The 22858-nt window shown below is 40.0% G+C and overlaps 2 protein-coding genes and 1 non-coding gene across 6 annotated transcripts in view; 2 read left to right on the top strand and 1 right to left on the bottom strand.

Annotated features, from left to right (window-relative positions):
* Positions 1–100: 100 nt before the first annotated feature.
* Positions 101–173, top strand: trnak-uuu. Its single transcript has one exon. It is a non-coding gene; the product is annotated as a tRNA-Lys (tRNA).
* Positions 174–361: 188 nt separating this feature from the next.
* On the bottom strand, positions 362–2441 carry zgc:112416 (PRR29 family protein). The gene is made up of 8 exons (XM_026340169.1): positions 2372–2441; positions 2211–2267; positions 2040–2097; positions 1584–1657; positions 1228–1437; positions 886–1000; positions 665–810; positions 362–568 (listed from the first exon to the last, which is right to left on the bottom strand). The coding sequence occupies exons 1-8, from the start codon at positions 2384–2386 to the stop codon at positions 362–364; spliced, it is 882 nt and encodes a 293-aa protein (XP_026195954.1). The 5' UTR covers positions 2387–2441.
* Positions 2442–3303: 862 nt separating this feature from the next.
* The window catches only part of LOC113147848 (pericentrin-like), a 32038-nt gene continuing 12483 nt past the window's right edge, over positions 3304–22858 (top strand). For 2 of the 4 annotated variants that reach the window (XM_026339110.1, XM_026339109.1), the window contains exons 1-37: positions 3304–3485; positions 4433–4462; positions 6609–6785; positions 7245–7364; positions 8088–8237; positions 8340–9190; positions 9274–9612; positions 9950–10343; positions 10576–10992; positions 11082–11300; positions 11778–11873; positions 12029–12172; positions 12463–12718; positions 12909–12988; positions 13108–13384; positions 13593–13693; positions 13919–14030; positions 14200–14326; positions 14538–14657; positions 14764–14827; positions 15066–15158; positions 15258–15369; positions 15459–15499; positions 15592–15726; positions 15812–16055; positions 16165–16315; positions 16561–17014; positions 17285–17482; positions 17599–17670; positions 18291–18395; positions 18702–18854; positions 19545–19691; positions 21155–21315; positions 21593–21765; positions 21881–22062; positions 22151–22313; positions 22521–22763. In XM_026339110.1, coding sequence (XP_026194895.1) covers positions 3438–3485; positions 4433–4462; positions 6609–6785; positions 7245–7364; positions 8088–8237; positions 8340–9190; positions 9274–9612; positions 9950–10343; positions 10576–10992; positions 11082–11300; positions 11778–11873; positions 12029–12172; positions 12463–12718; positions 12909–12988; positions 13108–13384; positions 13593–13693; positions 13919–14030; positions 14200–14326; positions 14538–14657; positions 14764–14827; positions 15066–15158; positions 15258–15369; positions 15459–15499; positions 15592–15726; positions 15812–16055; positions 16165–16315; positions 16561–17014; positions 17285–17482; positions 17599–17670; positions 18291–18395; positions 18702–18854; positions 19545–19691; positions 21155–21315; positions 21593–21765; positions 21881–22062; positions 22151–22313; positions 22521–22763 — 6949 coding nt within the window. In that variant the 5' untranslated portion in view covers positions 3304–3437. The remainder of the gene's footprint in view (positions 3486–4432; positions 4463–6608; positions 6786–7244; positions 7365–8087; positions 8238–8339; positions 9191–9273; positions 9613–9949; positions 10344–10575; positions 10993–11081; positions 11301–11777; positions 11874–12028; positions 12173–12462; positions 12719–12908; positions 12989–13107; positions 13385–13592; positions 13694–13918; positions 14031–14199; positions 14327–14537; positions 14658–14763; positions 14828–15065; positions 15159–15257; positions 15370–15458; positions 15500–15591; positions 15727–15811; positions 16056–16164; positions 16316–16560; positions 17015–17284; positions 17483–17598; positions 17671–18290; positions 18396–18701; positions 18855–19544; positions 19692–21154; positions 21316–21592; positions 21766–21880; positions 22063–22150; positions 22314–22520; positions 22764–22858) is intronic. The other 2 variants (XM_026339111.1, XM_026339112.1) reach the window with 1 other exon arrangement.

Below are 22858 nucleotides of genomic sequence, written 5' to 3'. Positions count from 1 at the left end.
AGGAGACTGAAAGAAATATGTTAGCTGCGAAATTTAGGTTAACTAGTTTATCTAAAGGCTGGAGAGGTTCTTATTGCACACAGCGATACAACATAGCAGAGCCCGGATAGCTCAGTCGGTAGAGCATCAGACTTTTAATCTGAGGGTCCAGGGTTCAAGTCCCTGTTCGGGCGTCAGTTTTTTTTTTTTTCTTGTTCAAGCTCCACATAAAAAAATGTTTATTTAGATGAATGAAATCGTAATTTTTATTGAAAAATGATTTTGAGTTGAACTGTTTTCCTTTGCTTGAAGTTTTAAAAAAGATAAAACATTACAATAGTTGTTTTCATACGCACACATGAACATACATGCTGTCAGTGAACTAAACATTGACTGGTGGGAGTGTGGTGGGTGCTGGGACATAGTGGAAGGATGGTGCTTGTCGCCCTGCTTGTCCTGTGTGGTAGCTGATAGGAGGCAGCTGTGGGGCTGCAGGGGTAGGACCATAATGATGATGATGATGGACCGCAGCACTTCCCCTTGGTTTAAAATCTGTCCTCACAAAAATAGGGTTCGCCTGATAACTGTCCTAGAAATACATATAGGAGATTTTTGAGAGTTTTGCAAACAGCCTGAGTCGTGACTTGGTGGTCGAACTATGTGTGTTTGTAAAAGAGGCGTTTACCTGCCCAAGATGTGCAGTGTGGGTGGCATAGTGACTGGGCCCCCCAGGTGGTGACAGGGCCATAGGAGGCATGGCTTTCAGCATCATATTGTGCATTATTATCTGATGCATCTGGGCATTTTGCATTAGCATCAATTCCACCATGTCTAATGCAAAATACACATACAAATATAAATATAGTGACATTCAGTTAAGATGTATTGCTTTTTGCCATTGCGTACCTTCTTTGATGCTGCCTGAGCGTGGTGCAGGGTATAGCTGAGGTGGGGGAATCTGAGCAATCAGAGGCTGCTGTTGTGGCAGCTGTTGTATGATGGTGGCAGGCTGCTGGGGTAGCTGAAGAGAGGAAGTGAGGAATACTTGCTTCTTTTGCACATTTATTTTGTACTATTTTTACAGTATTCTCTTTATCAGTCTCGGCAGCAATGTCAGCATGAATATTTAACAAGAATGTAAATAGGCAAAGGCCAAAAATAGATGAAAAGATAATGGGAATCAGGAAGAGGAAAAGAAGATTAAATACCGTTAACAGACCACATACATATTAATGTCAAATGTCTTACAGTTTGTTGGATGATGCGTGGAGGCTGAGGTGGGGCAGGTGGTGGAGGGGACAGGTAGGGCAGAACAGGGGCTGGGTGGTGAATGTGGGTGGGTTCCATGGTTGGGAGTCGTGGAGGCAGCCGAGGAACTGTAATGAAATGTGACTGGTACTGTCTTTGTGACCCTCCCCATGTGTGAGGTCTGTGGAGATTTTCTAACATATGTTCCTCCTACATGGAAGCAAAACATGGAAGTAAAACATAAAACAGTAATGCTGAAGTTAAAATATTCAGAATTTTTGGGAGCTTCCTCTGTAATATGTGAATGAATAAAAATGTATAATCTTGGAATACAGAGATTAAGATTTTGTACCAACCCTCAGTCTTTGCAGTAAGTCCTGCTTTCGTCTCAGTGCACTGTGAAATGCCTCCATCTGCCCATCATAACTCCCTAAACAGACACAAACATGTTGTCAGAAACTAATTCTTCAACTTTGCATTGTCAGCTACTGTATGTCTGCTACTTTAACAAGCTATACAGTGTGTATGAGTAAATAAAACTGCATGTTCCTTTTCCATCAGTTCTCAAGGGTCCTATCAATTTACCAGCAGTTCAATTTTCTCATTACGTGTATTTATAATCTTTCTTTATTCTTCATTTGACATCTTGGAAAATCATTCTTAATTTCAGGTAAATCCCCATAATGGAGTCAATTATAATAGTTATGGTATTATGGTTAATAAATAAAAAAATGTTTCTGTCAATACAGGGTAGGTTATTACTGTCCACAGTTTACATTTCTTCAACACTAAATTATTCTTTATTTTCTTACTTGTAGACAGGGCAGACTCTGGTCTGTCGTCCATATTGTGCTTCTTGTTTTCTAGATTCTGGGAATGTGAAAATGTACATGTTCATAAGCAAAAAAGCAGGAAAGAAGCCAACATGAACTGTCTATTTTCAATGTCTACCACTATAAATTGTAGAATAATCTTCCACCTACCTTCTCCAGCAGTTTGAGCTTGAGCCTTATCATCTGATCAACCACAGGACCTCCATCCTAAAAGATGACACAAAGAAAGGATATATATATGATACTACATATAGAAATACTAGACACAAACATACAGACATACATATAAAATATTTCAACATCTTATTTACCTGAAACATTGGCATTTGGAGTTACATAGACTTTGTGTCCACCTGTGTGTTTGAGTCACACAGTGGTTACCATGGGACACACCTGTTTACTGTTGGCATTAAACCATGGCTTGTATATCCTACCTGTCTGGTTCCTATGATTAGAGAGAGAGGGAGTGAGGCTTTCAGCATCAACCCATAAGAACTGAGACCCATTTCTATGGAAAGGAAAATTGTATGTGGGATATGAAACGAACCAAAAGATACATGTGGAACATATTTTTTTTATTTATATTAAGTGTTGGTGACACTCAATCTAAAGGAGTATTCTAAACCTTAATTAGACCTGGATAAAACACATAATCCACTTGAAAAAGCAAAACTGTCCAGCACAACAAATGCTGTATGTGAATATAACCTTACAAATAACTATGATATCTGTCTATATAGTTATTTTTACCATAACACAGTACCAACAGGTAGGTGTCTGATCAATCCCATATTCATGTCATCAAAAGATTTTCAGCAATGACAACGAATCAACAGATAATATACCCTCCACACAACCCTAATAAAGTTAAATGAGAAAGAAAAACTATTCATGGCATTAGTTTTAAAACTTTGATTTAGTAGTACTGTCTAAAACGTACACGCTATCCTGTGGATGGTTTCATTGCCACAATTGTGATCCGCCTCTGATTGGCAGCTAGACCCGTCAATCCAGAATTCGCCACTTTAGGCCGATATCTAATTGGTCAGTTGGAATCTTGTTTTGAATGACGTACAAGACAGGAGGTGGGTTCTTGTCAATGCGGGAATATATTTCAGCGAAGCAAAATTCCATTGGCTGAAGACGCATAAAGGAATGATTTGATTGGTCTGTTTGTTCAAGGAAACTTGATAAGGGCGGAGTTGGAATGTCTTGGCGGCCATATTGAATATTATCTGTTGACAGTTGTATCCAAAGGAGGCTCAACATTTTGTTTTAGCTAACTTATTCTAGAAGTGAGGGTCTGATTTGCTTTTCATGTGATTTTAGGACATCTGTCCTAAACCGTCCTTTTAATAGTTTAGTTTGAGACAAGAAATGGATGAAGATGAACGACAGAGGAAACTAGAAGCTGGGAGAGCTAAGGTTTGTTGCTAACTTGAACGCACGCTCGCTAATATTAATTGTTAGCAGTTAGCTAACTCTTTTGTCATAGACTTCTGTTTGTTCATTGATAACTACGCTCACTTATAAAATTATTGTATGTTTATTTCTATTTGCTTAAATTCAATTTGCTCTCTAAATTGCAATTCCATATAGCGTTATTTATTTGCCGCCCATATACCGCGGGTTGTAGCTGCGGTTGCACAGAGCTAAGGATAACAATAACATGGTTAATTAATCTGAATTACTTTCCAAACATCTGGAGTCCAGCAGAGAGAAAGATGAAATGAATATTTTGGATACGCTTAAGCTAAACTGTAAAATATTATCAAAACAAATTGTGCAGGTGCACCTGAAGGACATTTCGATACTTGATAGTAAAGTAACTTAAACGGAGAATGTGTAAAGTTGCATTTTATGAAAATAAGCGCATTTTTTCCTAATATTAGCAGTTACATTAACAATTCACTTGTGTGCTTGTTGTAGCTCCTCTCAGGTTCTTTCAGCTTCCCCCAGCTTTCCTAACATATGGTTTCAAGTTGTAAGTGACACAAGAGCTAAAGAACGTATAACCATAAGAGATGGTACAGCAGACAAATTATCCGACGTGTCATTTGTTTCATCAGTCTGTGGAAACCGCTATGATGAATCGGCCTGAACTTAAAAAAAAAAAAAAAAAAAACGCATATTATTTCAGTGGGAAACCATATTATTAATGCACTAATAATCAATAATGGCTTGACACAGGGTAAGATTGTCTAGCTAGTTTCAGGTCACCTGATCAGAGTAGCTAATTGATTACAATTGCACTGTAAGTAGTTCACCTCTATCTCCCAGAGGAGCTCATTCAAAAGAGATTTGTGTTACTTTAGTGTTTTTTAATTATACTAAAAGGTGGCTTAACTATACACTGGTATTCCTTATGACAGAAACCTTCAAACATGCCACGAAACCAGTCGGTAAGTATAGAAACTGGTGATGGTTGGACAGATTTAACTTGACACATGATTATTGGTTTGTTCACTGGTTTTGTTTTCTCTCCTCTTGATCTTTGTTTTTCTGGAGTGGGCTATCAGGTGTTTATTTTGCTTTTCTACTCTAAGATGGTAGCACACTCTTGTAGCTTGCTCTTGGAACAAGGATTGACAATGCACATCCTGAACCTGCATTGCAATGATCATTGTAGTTTTTAGGTGAACTGAGCACATTTCTCCTGCTGTTGTGCTGGTTGCAGGCCATCAGGTGGTGCAGTGAGCCCAAGAGATTTGGCAAGGGTGAATGTGTTGCACTTGCATCTCACATGAATGGTGTTGCTATGGTAATGCAGTGCTGTCAGTTGCTTTTATTGTATTTGGTGCATCAAAAAGATCTGATTTCACTGTCATGTTGAATGTGTGTTTTGGGATATATGTATATGTTGCATACAGATGAGCACAAATGTAAAATAAAATTAGATTAGACAAAGCAGCATGTCTCAAACCTGTATTGTAGTGATATTGTTGAAGACAACAGCAGTGTTCACCCCAGTAAAACCTGATTTGACCACAGTAGGCTTGAGCCAACTGGTTAGTCAGACTCTCAGTAGTGCAGAAACGGCCTCCAGCTAAACACAGCTCATCTGGCTGATGTCTTTCTGAGACATGATGTGTTTTGTCTCAGGCAAAGATGGAGAGTAGGGTGATCAAAGGACCTAAAGGGTGGGGTTTTAGGTAATGAGTAAGAAAGCTGATGAATGTGAGTTGAGAAAATGTATGAGTGTGTTGGGAGAATTATTATTATTATTATTATTATTATTATTATTATTATTATTATTATCATTTTTTTTTAAAGAAAAACTTTAACCTGGTTTTAATTAAGAAATCAAGATAATTGGGTAGTATGATGATGTATGCATTTCATGGTGCTATATGGAGAATTGAGCTAAACCTCTAGTATGGTGTTATGAACAGCAACATAACATGGTATCAGAATAATCACTGGCGCACGTGCATATATAATGTTTTCATGCTCATGTATGTGACTCATCACACAAGGCAACAAGTAGTTCTCCTGAGGACATGTGGTCTTAAATTGAATTGAGCATGCACACTCTGATGCTGCTCACCACATACAGAGCTCTGTCTCCTCCTCTCCATGTGAATGCATCTCCCAGTCTCCACCCTCTCTACTTAGTCTAGACACATGCCATCTCCTGCACAGAGTTTGTGGATCCCTCTGCACAGTATTTTAGCTCTGGCAGTGGTTTTTAGGATGAGGGATTGGGCCAAGTGCGCTGTTGCCTACAACATGCAGATTGCATGTGAACATCAGAGCAGCTGCCCTGATGAGGAAGAATTGCCAGGTCTGACCACCAGCAAGAAATGGAGTCGATGATTGTCAGTTGGTGATGGAGAGCTTTATGAGGGTCTCTGTTTAAATGTGAACGGCTGTAATCTGATTTTTAAGCTGCTTAAAGAAGAGAAGCAGGCTGAGAGAGAAACAACGGGAAAAAAGGGAAGGAGTGTGTTGCAGAGAGAGATGCCCTGAGGTGGATTTGTGTCAAATCGGTCTAAATATTGTGGCCTGATTGGTAGTGATATTTTTCACTGGGAATTGACTTCTCAAAAGCTCAGGTCAGCCAGTCTGCTTCTCTCTGATTTTTTTTTTACTTTCCTGCAAGCTGAAAAATGCAAAGTGACTGAGATGCTTGCTCTAAATCTGATCTCCTGAGAGGTTTTCTAATGAGTGTAGCTAAAATATCATATCTGCTGTCTGGAGATTTGGGATATTTAGCAGCATCACCTCATTTTGAACCTTTTAGGTTATTTTGAGTGCAAGTTTGGGGTTTCTTCTTTCTTCCCTGGGCTTTCTGTCTTTTTTGCTGCACAACTCCTGACTCATCAAAATAAGGACTTCTAAGTTTGGCATTTCTATACTGGGAATCAGAAACCCTTTTAAATACATATTGATGTGTTGCCTAATGATTCATTTTCCTTTTTCAACTGAGATCTGGACTCTAGTTCTCTCTCACCTCTGACCCCTGAGGTTCACCATGCTCATAGTGTGGTGGTGCTCAGCGGTCCTGACCTATGTGTCCATCTATGTCTCGGTGTCCTTCCTGCGCAGCTTGCTAGCTTCAGACAGAAGCGGGCGAAAAGCGACAGTGCGGGGGCGGCGAAAAAGACGCAGAAGAGGAAGGGCCAGGCTGTCACGAAGAATGACGGCTCGTCGCAAGACCACCACATAGACTTGGCACCTCCAGCAGCCAGTGACACAGAGCTGAAAAGCAAAACAAACCATGAGGTAGGTCATTGATTACATAGAGATGATCAGTTATGCTGCTTAAAGAAGTAATGATGTTAAAGAAGACACTGAAGAAATTAGATTTGTGTGGAACATAAGATTGTTTTAATTAAAACCTTCACTGATCACACAAATCTTTTAATATGCTCTGACTCAGGCTTATTCATGGGTCAGACTACCTGACCTCCACTGTATGTATAATTTTGTCTGTCTACTATATGTTTTAATAAGTGGTCTGTGCCCTCTGTGTGTTGACTGTACATTAGAGAAATGGGTCACTAATCATCATGTTGCCTGTAGGTCATGTTGTCATAGCAACCTGGCCAGGATTAACTGTGGCACTGTTTACTGCCTTTTTAAAGGGAAAGTTCACCCACCACAGGGTTAGCAAGCTGCATATTTGGGGCTTTAAATTGCAGTTAAAACCAGACTTAATTTTACAAAAATCTAATTCTTCAGGGGGCCCAAAAGTCAGAGAAATCACAGGATCAGCTGCCCACCCCGGAGCAAAGCCCATCCCCTGTAGAAGAGTTGAGAGATGAAGAGCTGCTTGCACTCACTGGAAAGGAACAGCTTAAGGTATACTGTCATGTCATATCTGACTTTTACATATGATATAAAATTCTTGCATTTCGTTCCTTTTCCCATTTGTTACACTTTTTTCAGCTGACTAAATATAGCTGGCATACGAGGAGATGGGTTTAATGTCATGAATGCAAGATTAACAGTCCTATGCTCTAAATTCACACAGTGGGAGTTAGACCCTGAAACTGCTTTATAAATCGGTGTTCGTCTTGACATACTATTTTGTAGTGTATTCGGATCTGTGCGGTTCTACAGTATGCATTGATTTGTCTGCATTTGCCCCATAGTGCTCTCTTATTTTTCTAGTGTGTATGGTTAATAGGGTTTGTGAATTTATGCATGTGTGTGTCATAACCATCCTGTGGGAAATGTAACTGTTTCCTCTTCTGCATGGCTGCCTGTGTGCACTGATCTGTAAATGCAGCATAGTTCAAGTTGTGGAAAATGTAGTGCTTCAACCCAGAAGTTATTTTTCTTTCTCTTTCTTAAATCTATTAGTAAATTATGTGTATTTTAGCAAGGTTTTTTTATTTTCTATTCTACTGAGCATAACAGTGATAATAATACCGGTAGTAGTGATGATGATGATGATGATGATGATGATGATGATGATGTTCTCATTTTGTGCTTAAGTAGTTACTTTTTTAGATTAGGACCTACTATCATGTAAATGTGCTTTATATGTTCACTTGCTTATACACTGTTTTATATTTGCAGCAGTTACAGCAGGCTGTGGAGAAGCGTAATGAAATAATTGCCAAGCTGAGCTCCAACCTGCAGGAGGCTCTCGCTAGTAGAGATAAAGTACAGCTGGAGGCACAGTCACTTGCTGGACAGATTCAGGCACTACAGAGACAGCTCCAGCAGGTAAGTGCCACACTAACCTACATCTGTGAAAGCACCATGCACTTCAGTATTTATATGCACAACAAGTGAACCTGCCTGTTCTCTGAATTGTTTTTCATACAGACCAGCATTGAGTTTCGGCGCATTAAAAGTCAATCAGGAGCTGAAGTCATAAACACTCATCGGCAGCATGGTCATTGCTCTCAAGAGGCAGAGCTCAATTATAAGGAGGCACCATTAGAGGATTCAGGGCGTGGAGGTCATGGCTCTCATTCAAGTGTTGAAGGCTCTGGCAGTGACACTGAAACAGACTCGGTTCTGCACAAACTACGGGCTGAGCTGGAAGAGGAAAGGATGAACAACCAACGCATTCGTGCCGAACTAGCAGAGGAGATGGAGAAACACCAACATGTGCTTTCTTTACTGGAGAAGGAGAAGAAAAGCATGGAAGAGGAGCGAAAAGAAAGGAAGGTACAGCTGCAAGATCTCCAAACCCAATTGAGCCAAGTCCAATCCCAGTGCCTTGAGATGCAGCAGTACAAGGATGAGAAGGAGAAATTAAACAAAGAAGTGTTGGACTCTGCCGTTCTTCTCCATAACTTTGAGAAGGAAAGGCGGAGCCAGGAGGACGAGATAAGGAGGCTCAAAGAGGAGCACAGAGAAGAGGTGGAGAGATTCAGGCAGTTGTTGGAGGAGAAGGAGAAAGAACTTAATTTTAGGGATGAAGGGGTCATTGGACTCAAAGCTTCTAAGAATCAGCAGAACCAAGCAAAAGCTGGTTTTAGCTGTGATGACAGTCATACAGATGAGGCCAATCTAGAAAGTGGACCCGATCAGGACAGTATAAATGGACCAATACCTGGAGACATGATGGAACGCTACTTGTCTTCAGCTCCCCTTGCACACTCGCAGTCTTCAGTGGTAACTGAAAGCTTTGAACACCGCAGTCAGCTGGACATTTCTGCAGACTACAGGTTAGAAAAATACATATTTTATTGTCTGTCTGTGTCTGTTATGTGCTAGTTACATCCCAGTTTGTTTCTGTGCCTTTTTACAGTTTTGAGCTCAACAGTGAAGTGTTGGGAGATGAGCCCCTGTTGTCGATTTCAAATCGGTTACGTGAAGAAAACACCTCTAGCCCACAGTGCTATATCCCTGTAGCTGACGACTCCAATCCTCAATCTCTCTCTGAGTGGCCTCACGACTCCATGTCTGGTGATTTGGAGATAAGTAAACTGTCTGAGCAGCAGTTTGAGAAGACAGACCTGGAAAAAGAGCTGTTGAATCAGCAGTGTGGGGAGCTCCGAGAGGAACTGGCTCTTAAGGACAGGGACTTGAATGTGTTAAGAGAGGAAATCAACAACAGTGCTGAAGAACTGGAGGAGGCCAGGAGCAGGTAAGGATTTTAATTTAATTTTGAGTTTGTAAGTTTTGAGTCATTTCTTACTAGTTCCACATTTTTATTTATTGTATTCATTAATTTATTTTTTATTATTTCCTCTGCACAGTAACACTGCTTTTCATACATATTTTGCAAACTATGTGCAGATATATTGTCAGAACCATATTTACTCTCCACCAAGTTACATTTTGCTTTGCATTAAGCTAATTCATATGCTCCTTATTAATTCCAGTAATGGTAAATATTTCTCATGCAAAGTAACCTTGTAACTAATTTCAGTAAATTACCATTACTATTACTATTAGAAATTTAAAATGGTTTGTGTGCTCAGGTGGGCCCAAGTAACAGAAGAGCTCAGGCAGGCTCTCTGGGAACTCGAAGAGGAGAAGGAGAAGAGGGGACGTGTTGAGGAGGAGATGAACTTAAAAGCTCAAGAACAAGACAACCTGAAGAACAAACTACGTGCCTTAATGGACGAAAGAGAAAAGGAGAATGCAGTAATGTTGGGAAAGGAAGCTGCTGAAACTCTTCTACTTGCCCCTGATACCTCTCCATCAGAACAGGAAGGTAAAGTGGTAGGGAGGCCTGGGAATGAGGCTGCACTCCTGTCTCATCAAAAACAGCAGGTGCTGCTAGTATCTTCTCTGCAGGAGATGAAGCAGAACGGAGACTGTGCCATACAGAGCCAAGATGTCAGAGATGACAGCCAGCTGCAAAAACTACAGGTATAGAAAAATAATGTGTGTTGAGTTAACAGAGTAATATGAATGTTAACATTACAGTCTCTACATGCAGTGGTTATTTTTTACTCAGCTTGATCTAGCCAAATGGAAATATTGTACAGTCGCACTGATGCATACTAAAAGGCTTTGAGAACAGATTAGGCAGTTCATTGATAAGAACATTTATTTTATTGTAAAGAAAGCTAAAATTATTTTCTTTTATTTCTCTCTCAAGGTCCATTGTGACCATCTGATGTCAGAGCTAGAGGAGACAAAAACAAAGCTTGAAACCACATCAGACCTACTAAGTCAAAAGACGGCAGAGCTGGAGGAGAGACTAAAAGAACTCAAAACAACTTGTGCACAAGTTCTTAATGTCCAAACAGAGATGGCGAGACTGCAGAAGGAGCTTGAGATGAGCCATGATAGTCTGCACATTGCTGAGAAAGAGAAGGAGGAACTTGAATCTCAGATTTTCTGCCTGAGACAAAACCTGGCCAACATGGAGGAGGCCCAGGCTCGGGCAGTGCAGGAGAGGGAAGAGAACAAGTTAAAGGAAGAAGAGATGGAGGACCGGATCAAAAAGATGGAACAAGTTTTGGAGGAGGAACTTGATCAGTTTGAGAACCTGCTAAAAGCCAAAGATGTTGAGGTGAGTTGATTTATTTAGCTGATTTTAATGCACATTTCTGTAAATGCTCTCTGTCTAAACATTAACATGATGTACAAAATAATTGTCAGTTGGCTGAAGAGAGGGAGAAATGGGAGAAAGAGAAGCAGGAGAAGGAGAAGGGGCTCCTTGACATGAGGCATCTTATGGAGGAGCAGAGGAGGGAAAGGCAAGATGAGATTAAGGCTCTACTGGAGAAACAAGTCCATGCTGTTGAGGAGGCTACACAGAAGCTCAAGACATCACATGAACAGGATATAAAAAACCTGATGGAGAAACATCAACAAGAGGTGGGATTTAAAAGTGTCTGATTTTTTTTTTCTTTTCTTTTCTTTTTTTTTTTTTTACCCACCTGGACATATTTGTCTATATTACATACACAGGAGTTTCACAAGATATTCAGACCCATTCATTTTATGCACACATTGTGTTGTAAAATGTAATTTTAAATAGAAGAAATTGCCATTTTGCTTATCAGTCTGCACTAAATATTTCATAAGAAATTTAATAAGGTGCTGGTTAAAATAATACAGTGCAGCTGTTGGGTAAATGAGTATCAGGTCAGCCTTGGTATTGGAAGATACCATATATTAAAGTATTTGGAACAGGCTGAAAAAAGTTGTTTTGGACATCCCTCTCTGTATAATTTGATTAAACACACTACACACTACACACTTAACACTAAATTGTTTTATAATTAAAAAGAATTGTACAGACTTCTGACCTTTTTAATGTAAGAAACCTGCTTGATGTGTTTATCTGCTTAGATTTCTGAATTGAATAACCACCACGAGACAGAGCTGCTGAAGCTGCAGGCCAGTATGGAGGAAGAACAGAAGAGACAGATCAGCCTAATCAAACAGGTATCAGATAATGTACTATGTTGTACTAGGGGTAAAATTATTTCCCATGAATATTCAGGTGTATTCAATATCATTTTCATTTGTAAAACTTAGCAGGTGTGTGTCAGTTTTACATCTTTTCATTTCTCCCTTTTCCTGTCTTCCCACTTCTGTAGGTGACTGAACGTGAGCATGAGAGGATGGTGTCAGAGCTAACTGTCAAACACAACGAAGAGCTTAGTCGACTGAGAACAGAGCTATCCTTAGAGCTGAGAGAGAGCATGGAGGCTGCTCACCAGGCTGAACTGCAGCAAGCACAAGTATGTACACACAAGGACAGAGGAATATATTCAGTTACAATATGCAACACAGTTTTACTTGTGTATCATCTTGTATAACTATGACCCTGAAATGTTTTGTAGAACTGGTCATTAATACCAGCACTCTAATTTTGGAGATTTAGAAAATGTATTCTTCTTCTACTTAGCACACTTATAAATATTGAACTCGACGAAAATAATGTTAGCTACAGACCAAAGATGTGAATGTCACTATTGGATTTAAGAATAGATCTGACACTAACCATTCCTTATGCTTTAATTTCCTTTAGGCTCAAAAGACCCTTGAGCTTGAAGCTTTGCGTCTTAGCTTGACTAGTGTCCACTTGTCGCAGTTGGAACACTCCCAGGATAACCTGCAGCGGGAACAGGAGTCTGCTCTCACCCAGGTTCAAGCCTCTTTGAGGGAAACATTTTCCCAGGAGAGTGCACTCTTGCAGGCCCAGCACCAGTCAGAACTGAGCCAGATCAGGCAGCTCAGCCAGGAGGACCAAGAGAGAATGCAAGAGCTACACCAGCGACACATGGGTGAGTTCAGACTAGAGTTTTCTGTTGTCTATTGTATTTGTTTTTATTTTTTGTTAAGCATATTTGCCCTTGGGTGCACTCAGCAAGTGCACCATTATGTATGTGGCTGAGTCATTAGAAGCTTGTGTAAAGGAGATTTAGCCTTCAAATTCTTTGAGGTGGGTGATTCATTTGTGTTGTATGTGTTCAGATGAGTTGAAGCAGCAGTGTGAAACTCGTATTGCTCAGGAAAGAGCTGTCATGGAGGAGAAGCAGGCCAAAGAAATACAGGTAAGCTTTACAAAAATTGTTGCATTTAATCTCTACAACTCTTTGACTTGAAAGACCAGTAAAACATAATTGTATATTTGGAGTATGTCATGCTCTCTTTTGCTTTGTTTGTTTCTCAGGCTCTAAGGTTGCAGTGGGAAGACGAGGCTAAGGGTGTCCAGTCAAACTTACAAACCTCTCTCTCAGAAACCCAGAGTAGCCTGGATAGTACCCAGGTTTCTCTCACCCAGACCAACAAAGTTCTGTCTGAAGCCCAGGCAGCTTTGTCACAGACAAAGTTGGAGCTTCAAGAAGCGCAAGCCCAGCTGGATGAGCTCCAGAGCTCCAGTAAGGAGCAGAACAAAAATCTAGAAGAGGAGTTGAAACAGTCCTGGGTTGATAGAGATGCTGCTGTCCGTGAGTTGCATCCTTCTGCAATCCTTCCAGCTTGTCCCTTCCTTCTCACCTAGAGTGCATGCTTCCATAAAGACTACAGTTTCTAAATTAATGTTTGCCACATGTGGAAATTGTTACTAATCTATCTACAGCAACAAATTGCATTACATTCTGTGTCCTAATTTCTAAAAATTAACACTTTCTTTCCTCTTTTGTAACTGATGATTAGGTGCTTTGGAGGAATTGGTTTCTACTCACAAGGCAGTGCTGCAGGAGAAAGAGTGGCAAGTACTCCACCTAGAGGAGGGGAAGCAGCAACTGCAACAAGAGGTTAGTTCACTCAAATACATGAACATGTATTTATGTTTTAATTTATTTCTTAGTAAGACACAGTTATACTATTAATTAATGCAACCGACCAACCAAATTAGTTTTCCATCTGTATAGATATTTTATTCCTCTTAACCAGGCTCTAAAACAAAAAGAGGCTTAAGTTCCCCATATCTCCAGGAGAGTATATTTTGTTTTAAATGCCTTTTCCTCTCTGTCAAACAGGTCTTGCGTCTGCAGGAGGAGAAGGACCTGCTGAAACAGAGCTCAGAACAGGAAGTAGGTCAGCTGTGGACCCAGCTGGAGAGCATGAGAAATAGTCGCCAAGAGTTGGGAGGTGATTTCCATAAAATCTGCTTGACAGTGCTTATTTTTCATTTATTTAATTATTTGCAGTTAAAATTAAGTATAAAACATGTTGCTTTACTGGAGGTCACAGTGATGGAGAACACAGACATTTACGTATGTCTATCATATCCCTCTTTGTCTGCCTTACTGTTTCACAGAGCTGAAGGAACAGCTGCTTGCTCGCTCATCTCGTGTTGATGACATTGAACGCCTAAAGACAGAGTTTAATGAACAAAAACGAGAAATCAAAGAGCAGAACGAGGCTGAACTGGAAAGCCTGAGGAGGTGAGCACAGTTTTGAAGTGTTTATTCTCATATGGGTATTAACCTGCATTAGCTAATGTCTCAAATGTGAATAGAAACAAATATTCAGACTGTGCATGTGGTTTGCAGAGGCTGCCTTGTATGAAATGATTATACAAAATCAGTTAATCAGTTTCTCTTTCTTTTCATTTCATTGACCCCATACAATTACATACTCTTCATCCTACTATAGATATTTTGAGCAGAGGCTGCAGGCAACAGAAGAGAGCTACAGAGAGGAAATTGCTCTGCTCCAGCTTCGTCTGGTAGAAGGTGCTTTAGAGGACTCTGTGCTTAAAACTGCAAGTGACAGGTATGTCATTAGGTCTGTATCTAAGATGGACACATATGCTTAATTTTGCATAACTTTAAAATTAATTAAATTTTGAATATCCATGTTTTTTTTGGCTCCGTTTCAGTTCCATATGTCAAGATCAAGCCGAAATTGATCATGACGTTAGCTCTGATATCAACAAACACAAGGTAAAACTGCAAATAGTAAGCAAAATATTATCATGTTGTATTTTCATTTTATCCACTTTTGCCAGATAAACCTCTGATGTAGAGAGGTTTGAAATTTACTGTTACTAAATTACAAGATTGTTTGTTTGTAACTTCAGTACCCTTAAATGTTTCACGAAATGGTGGAGGAAACCTTTCTGCACTTTTTTCTTCTGTGATCATCATGACAGGATATCTTAAGATGTTATGTCTGTTCCAGGATTTACTTGACAGTTTGGAGGAGAAGCATGCGATAGAGCTTGCCAACCTGCAGTCCTCTTTGGCTCTTTCCTTTAAGGAAGAGGTGACGCAGGTCCGACACAAACTCATTCCTTATTTGATTCCTCCATTTACCCAAAATCAGCTACACTGTTGTGACTGTTTGCATAATCTATAATTATTTGTGCTTTAGGTACGCTCAGACCTCACTGATCATTACTATGAAGAGCTGCAGGAGATGAAGACTTGTCATGCCCTGGAGCTAGAGCAACTCCGAGCCAAACTTTCTGAAAGTCACTTACAAGGTAGACGTTGTGACATTAAAACATATTATTAGTGAGATATGATAATGGAATTAAAAGCCTACAGTATGACCTTTCCAATATTTTTGTAGAGCTTACCCGAGTCCATTTGGAAGCAGCAAGGCAGGTTGAGGTGAGAAGAGATAATCAGATAATCTATACAAAGGTTAGTCATGGATTGTTATGCGTTGAATAATGCAGCATTTTTTGGTGATTTTTAATTAGGTGGAGTTTGAACACAGAGTGTGGTGCCACACTGAGGAGCTGCAGACAACAAATGCCATCATTCACGCTCTGGAGAACAAACTGGCTACCTTGAGTAAACAGCATTCTGCAGAAATGCAAAATAACACACAAAAGGTACACACTTGAGTATAAGCCATGTCGAGAAACAACAATGGAGGAATTTCAATCGATGTAACTGCATTTCTTTCAACTATTTCAGTTGAAACAGGAGTTTTCTGAGGAGCTTGTCCATCTCGAGGAAGCTCTGAAACAGGAGAGGGAGAGTGTGCAGGCAGCGATGCAGAGGCTGAGAGAAGAGCTCCAACAGAAACATGGTGCTGAGCTTGCTGCCATGAGGTCAGAGATTGAGAAAGAGACTGAGGCGAAAAAACTCTTGGAACAAGCACTTCATGAGGAGAAGGCGAAGTTAAAGTCTCTACAGGCTGCCCTGGACAATGATGAGAGTAAGATCACTTTTGAAAGAATCGTATGAATTGTCAGTGAGTTACAGCTTTCAGTCAAATCAAAACTCTACATGTATATCAGTTTTTAACTTGTTGTCTTGACTTGCAGGCCCACAGGTTCTAGTAGTGAAGCAGAGACTGGAGGCCCAGTATGACAACGAACTGCAAAAGGCAAAGAGCTGCATGGCAACGGAAATCAAGGAACTCACTGTTCTGCTGAAGGAGCAGGGTGAGGCGCAGTTACGCCAAGCTCAAGAGAGGTGAGTTCTGTAGAGGCTCAAGAACGTATAGTCTTAGATGTATTTAGAAAAAATGTGTATTGCTTTAATAAATATATTTTCTTTAGGTTTTGAACACAAACAGTTTGGTTATTATTATTCATTATTGATTTGATTATTATTGATACCACAAGCCACTGAGGACCAGCTGTGTTCTCTTTAAATTGTTTTTGACAATATTTTTATTTCAATTATTTTCTTTTACACTCTTGTCCATCTGTGTCTAGGTTCCAAGAGGAGAAAACTACATTGGACCAGCATTTGTGCCAGAAATATGAAATCATTCTTACAGAGATGAAGAATATGCATCAAACTGAGCTGGAACATGAAAGGGCAACACTGCTTAACAAACACTCCCAAGAGATGGACACACTCGATGCCACACACAAAGCACAGCTAGATTCACTCGGTGCCAGTCACAGAGATCTGCTTGCAGCCATGGCTGCTGAGCTGGAATCCAAACACAACGCTCAGCTTGTTGCCTTGGAAGCAGCCCTTGATTCTAAACGTAAGGCAGACCTTGAACACCTGGAGGCCATGTTACAGGAGACCAATCAGGCTCAGCTGGAGGCTTTAGAAGCTGAGTTAACTCGTAACCATCAGGAAGAGAGGGATGAACTGGAAAAGAGGATGCTGGGTAATATGGACACTCTGGAGGCCACATATCTGAAGGAAGTGCAAGTAAGGAGACATGGTTCATAGTAGTAATGTGAGCAAAGCTTAAAATGCCTTAAATAGGGAGTGTATTAGATTCAGTTTTGAAGAATTTAATTTGAAAACGTTAAATATTCTCTTCAGCCTTGTAAGTTATTTATTTTTTATTGTGTGTCTGGAGATGTTATACATCTACAGTGTAAACTAGGTGAAGTGTGTGAAATCCTTAAAACTTAAACTTAAATTAAAAATTATTATTATCAAAATGTTTTTTTTGTTTGTTTGTTTAATTCTCAGACACTACGTGATGAAATGGTGCAGCTTGAAGAGCAACACCGCCAAGACCTGAGTTGCCAAAAATCTGAATATAAGCAGATGATGGAGCTCAAAGCTGCAGAGCAACTGTCCATGAGGGAGGAACTAAGGAAAGAACTGGCTCAGGTGCACATGGAGAAATTTAGTGCCATGGCAGCAGAGTTGAGCCATGTTCACAAGGTGAGAAATGAAAATGAACAGGAAACCCCCAGCTGGCATTTGTTAATAAATTGCAGTTAATAATTTTAAATGTTGTTGTCAGCCTTTAGCTGAATAACGTTAATTTGTTCTTACAGACTGAACTAGCTGCTCAAAAAGAGGCCTTAGATACTGAACACTGCAAAGCGCTAGAGATCCTCAAGAATCAGGTATGTCCCAATTATTTCTAGATCACTTCGGGTTACTATTCAGGTATCTTATTGAAGTATCTTCTCGAGGACACGGGTAATGTGAGTGCGATTTGGGTGTATAGAATTGCACACAATAAAGTCTTTACCTTTCTGACAGCTGCTACAGAGTAGCTTCGGAAACACTAAATCTGCCTTTTCAGAGTCCAATCAGAGCCCACTAGATATCCTGTGGGATAACCTGAGCTGAAGCTGTGAATTTGAATAGTCCAGAATTACTCCTGAATGTTGTTCAGGTCTAATCCATAGGAACAGGAAGCACTTGCTTGGAGTTATTTCTGCATGCAGTCACTCTGTATGTTAAATGGTTATGTTCTCTAAAACATGAAAGATCATGATTGTGTGTGGTTTATCAGCTTAGAAATATATTTTGTTGATATTTATGACTTTAAAAATCAGTTCACATTTCATGACCAATTGATTCAGATAACAGTGTCAGTACTACTTCTTGCTACTATATATAGTTTCCACTCTGCAGAAGACCTTGTGAGGTTTAAATCCTTGTATGTCCACATTTCTTATTCTGCCTGAGAGTGCCTATAGGACCAAGATATGTCTTTATATCTTGTGTATTTTCTCAGGTCTTAGAGCTTGAGCAGCAGCATAGCACTGCCCTCCAGGAGCTCTCAGAAAGCTACACTGCTGAGAAAGTTCAGCTTCTGGAACAGCACCAGCTCCAGCTCCAGGTTTGTATAATAGTGTGTGTGTGTGTGTGTGTGTGTGTGTGTGAGAGAGAGAAATAAATCTGTGCTTTTACTGCGTGCGTGAATACCCCATGCTCTGCCTGGCACATCTAATGGTTGTCACTAGAGCCTTGCCCGTGTCACTCTTACAACCCATTACAGAGGGGATTAAAGAGTCATTGTTCATCCTTTATAATGGTGCAGTTGTGTATAGAGTATTTATTTGGATTTTTTTCAGAAGAACTCTGAATGGGTGTTTGACCAACTGCCTGCATGTTGTATTAAACAAATACATGTGTCCTTCTGTAGGAGTTAAGGGGCATCTCTGCGCGAGAATTGGAGGCATGCCGCAGGGAGCTTGAAGAGGAGTCAACAAGGCAACGTCAACACTTTCTAGAAGAGGTGGAGCTCCTCAAGGTCCAATCAGAGGGGACGCTGCAGGACAGGATTAATCAACTCAAGGTAAAAGAGGACATTCTTGGGATAGAAACATGAAAGTGGATAATTTTGAGGCATTGTTCAGATAAAGGTCTTAAACATCTTTGCCGTAGCCATGTTAGCAGCATAAAATCTATTTATTTGTGAAAATATAACTCTTAAGTTTCCCAAATCTTTTTTTTTTTTTTTTTTTTGTGACTCTGAATACATGTTTGAAATGATTATGTAATAGCTCAGGATTAAAAAGAGCTGTAGTGTGTGTGTGTGTGTATGTGGTGGCATTTCCCCCTTTAAGCTCCAGCTGCACCAGTTCAGGTCTATGTTAGTCCTTTCTCTTGGAATCTGTCCCACTGGAGCTTTAGTCAAACCCAGTTCTTGCATAATCCCACCATCATATATGTAGAACTGTTCTTGCCCGTCTGTTTCTCTGAATCAGCTGCTGGGTCGTGGATGTTTGTTCAGATGGCAGCAATATTCTGGCTAAATGGGATGGATCTAAGCTTTTTATCCTCTGATGCAGGAGGTTTTAAGGCTGAAGGCACTTTTTTTTCCCCCCCCAGACATTTAGCATCTGACCATCTGAAATGTGAATCCAGTAGTAAGCAATAAGCCAGTGACACATAACCCGAGATCTGTTGCTGAGGAACAAACAAAGACACAGTAGCTTTTTAAGGTGATCTCTTATATTGATGTTCCACAATCACTTCTTTGAAGACGGAGTTTGAAGAGCGGAAGCAGGTGGAGCTTGAGGACCTGAGGCGGAGCTTCACATCGGAACAAGAGGAGAAGGAGTGTAGCTACACAGCCAAAATGAGCCAGCTGACTGCCCAGCTGCAGCAACTTGATGCTGTGGTGGCACAGGTACACTCTCAAATACATTTGAAATGGCTGTGTCTGTGTGTCTTTATTTTCCTTGTGTGGACAGATCTTGTAAGGACATTTTGGTCTTGTTCAAAAAGCATTTTTGGGGCTAAGACTAGTCACTTACGGTTAGGCATTTGGTTGTGATGGTTAAGGGTCTAGTTACAGGCCTGAGGAAAAATGTTAAACATTGTTGTTGTATCATTGAATCACTATGCTGATTTGGTGTAGTAGACCTGACATTATTTGTTGATTAATTAACCAAAAATGCCATAAATTATAAAATAATCTAATGCCAGTTTCTCCAACTAAACCTTTGGAGCTAGAATATCTTTAGGTATTGGACTGCTTGTCAGACAAAGGAAGACACTTTGTGATGAGTATTGACTGAGATTTGACCATGACTATAAGTAGACTGATGCTATATCAGTCTTATAGTTCTTAGTTGTATAGTTCTGGCAAAGCAGCTTCACTTGACAGAAATTTCTGTAAATTCTTGTCCATATTCATTTTTATATTTTGATTTTATATTTTGATGCTTATTCAATGATGTGCATGTCTGCTTCTGTTAATTTTTATCTGGCCGTTTTGTCTGGCTGGTTGGGAGTCATTGGAGCAATGCCTCACAAATTTGGTTTGTTGTGGAGATGTGAACCTTAATGTAACTTTTTTTTTTTTTTTTCTTCTAGCTAGCTAGCTAAAGCCTGTGTTCATTTAAAATCCTGTAAATCCACAATTAATCTTTAAGCATAAATGTCCCTAATGTATGTATACTGTATTTGCACTGCACCTGCCCAGCTTCCCTCTTCGGGGTGAGATATTAACGCACTTATCCTCATGAGAGGCTTAAGAGAGGTTGGGAGGGTGCTGTTGTCAGGGCAACAGCATTGTTTTGTTGAAGCAAGTGGCTGCATGAGACATGAGACATGTTTAGGGGGTTAAGGAGAGGGAAAAAGAGAGGGAAGATATGGTGAAAGGACAGGGAAACAATGAACTGCTCCAGGAAGGAACGGTAAGAAGACTCTGCTGAGGCTTTACTAAGAGTCTTGCCTTATACCTTATATGCTTTGATTTGGAGCTTGAACTTAGTGCTAAGATAGTCGGTGCCTTTACTTTAGGTTGGTTTTAAATTATTGTTTTTGTCTGGGATATTAAATTGATGTTAAATTTATATTGTTCAATAGTACTGATTTCTTGGCTAACTACTTGTTGTCTATATTTACTTTTCTGTGGCAGCTAACATGTTTTTGTCATGTGTCCTTGTTACCTTTAAACGTTAGAATTGAGGTTATTTGATTAATTTGTGTTTAACTTTTTCACACGTGGTTTCGGTCCATTTCTGTTCAGTTTTAGAGCATGATTGTCCACATAGATGTGTGACTTTGTTAAAAACATAAGATAAGGTAAGATTCATAATCTAATCTTTTTTTTTTTTTTTTTTTTTTTTTGGCTTTTCTCTCCAGCTGCGAGCGGAAGTTGGTTGTCTGCAGGGAGAGTTAGAAGGCAAGCGTGCCGAGATGGAGACCCTCGATACCCTCCTCCAGCGACGAGAAAGAGAAAGCCAGGAGGGAGGCAACCTTCTGCAGATGCTCACTGATGATTTACAGACTGCCAAAGAGGAAAGGTAAGTGTTGTTCTATTTGGTTCTAATGCAAGTTGTGTGCATTGTTTTGGGCTTTCAGTGGTTGTTGCAAGATGTTTTGTACCTTCAAATGGGTCTTTCAGTTCATGCTGGTTAATTTAACTTGCTGATTTGTAGTTTTTTTTTTTTTTGTTTTTTTTTTTTTCAGCTTTCTGATGTTACCTGGCAACATAATGATATTTACAAAAGAAGCAAATCTCATTTCACAGCATGGTGATGTACTCTGTGTAGTTTGTCTGATCTCAAATTTTGTTTCCAGACGTAAACTGCACCAGGCTAATGCAACACTGAGTAAGGTGCTGATTGAGATGGTTCGTTGCACAATTGCAACAGAAGAACTGATTGGACAAAAGATCAGTGACAGAACCAAAATCCCTCAATCAGGAAGTAATCGGCGCAGCTCTACAGGAAATAAAGATGCACAAGAATCAGGTCCGTTAACCTTACATATATTCTGACACTACACAGGGCACTGTGGATCTTCTGATTGAATTAAGTTCTTTTAAAAAATTTTAAACCTTAACATTTTGACTTATTTTTTTGAAAGGTATTTCAGTTGCAGACTTCTCATCAGAAGACTTGGAGTTGACTCAGATGCTCTGTGAGAGCCTGCTGGTTTCAGATAATCAAATTAGTCCTGGAGGAGAAGAAGCTGCTCTGAATGCTTGCAGTCGACTCAGTCGTACAGTAGACACATTACTGGAGCTGCTCAACCAGGCCAACACACAGGTACATTTTTCTACACACACTATACTTTTTTATTTTTATTCATATAAATTTTAGCTCTTAATAGTTATGGATTTTTCTTTTTATTCAGCTGGAAAAGACTCATGATGTCCATCTTTCTCTGGAGGAAAAGTTTTCTCAGGGCAGAGAAGACTCAGCCCAACTCCTTGAGCAGCACAAGGTCTTATTGGAGCAGCTCGATCAGGAGTCAAAGCAGAAGAGTCAACTCCAATTAGAACTCCACAAGGCAGAGGGTAAGCACTGTTTCACAATCTCCCACCTTACTTGACTCCACTTACTGTGTGCTGTGTGATTATGTTAGTTAACATGGCTTTCTCATCTGCCTATCCTCCAGTTTCATCACTTGTAGTAAAGTGTAAGCTTAATTCAGCTATTTGTGATGTTAAATCTAACATTTTTATATTTTTTACATAAAAGATTTGTATTTACTTTGTATTCAGGGCTCCTAGAGGGCTATGTGGCTGACAAAGCAATCTTGGAGGAGTCTCTTCAGCAGAAGGAATGTCAGGAGGAGAAACTAGTTGAGGAACTAGAGGACCTGAAGGTGAAGCTACAGCAGATGCAGGGCCTTGCTGCAGAGGTGGAAAACCTCAGACTGAAGCATCAAGAGCTCAGTGAAGAGCACACAATTCTCCTGCGTCAGAAAGAGCATCTCTCTGCTGGACTTGGGGAGAGAGAGAAAGGTGAGCAATAGCACAAAACTAGGATATTTTGTGTCTTTGTCTGCATAATGTTATGTGGCCTCTTTAGTGAGTTTGACCGTACACTTATGTAATGT

This window comes from Anabas testudineus, chromosome 22, assembly GCF_900324465.2.
Source record: "Anabas testudineus chromosome 22, fAnaTes1.2, whole genome shotgun sequence".
Classification (NCBI taxonomy): Eukaryota; Metazoa; Chordata; class Actinopteri; order Anabantiformes; family Anabantidae; genus Anabas; species Anabas testudineus.
This window is presented reverse-complemented; position numbering and strand designations above follow the sequence as displayed.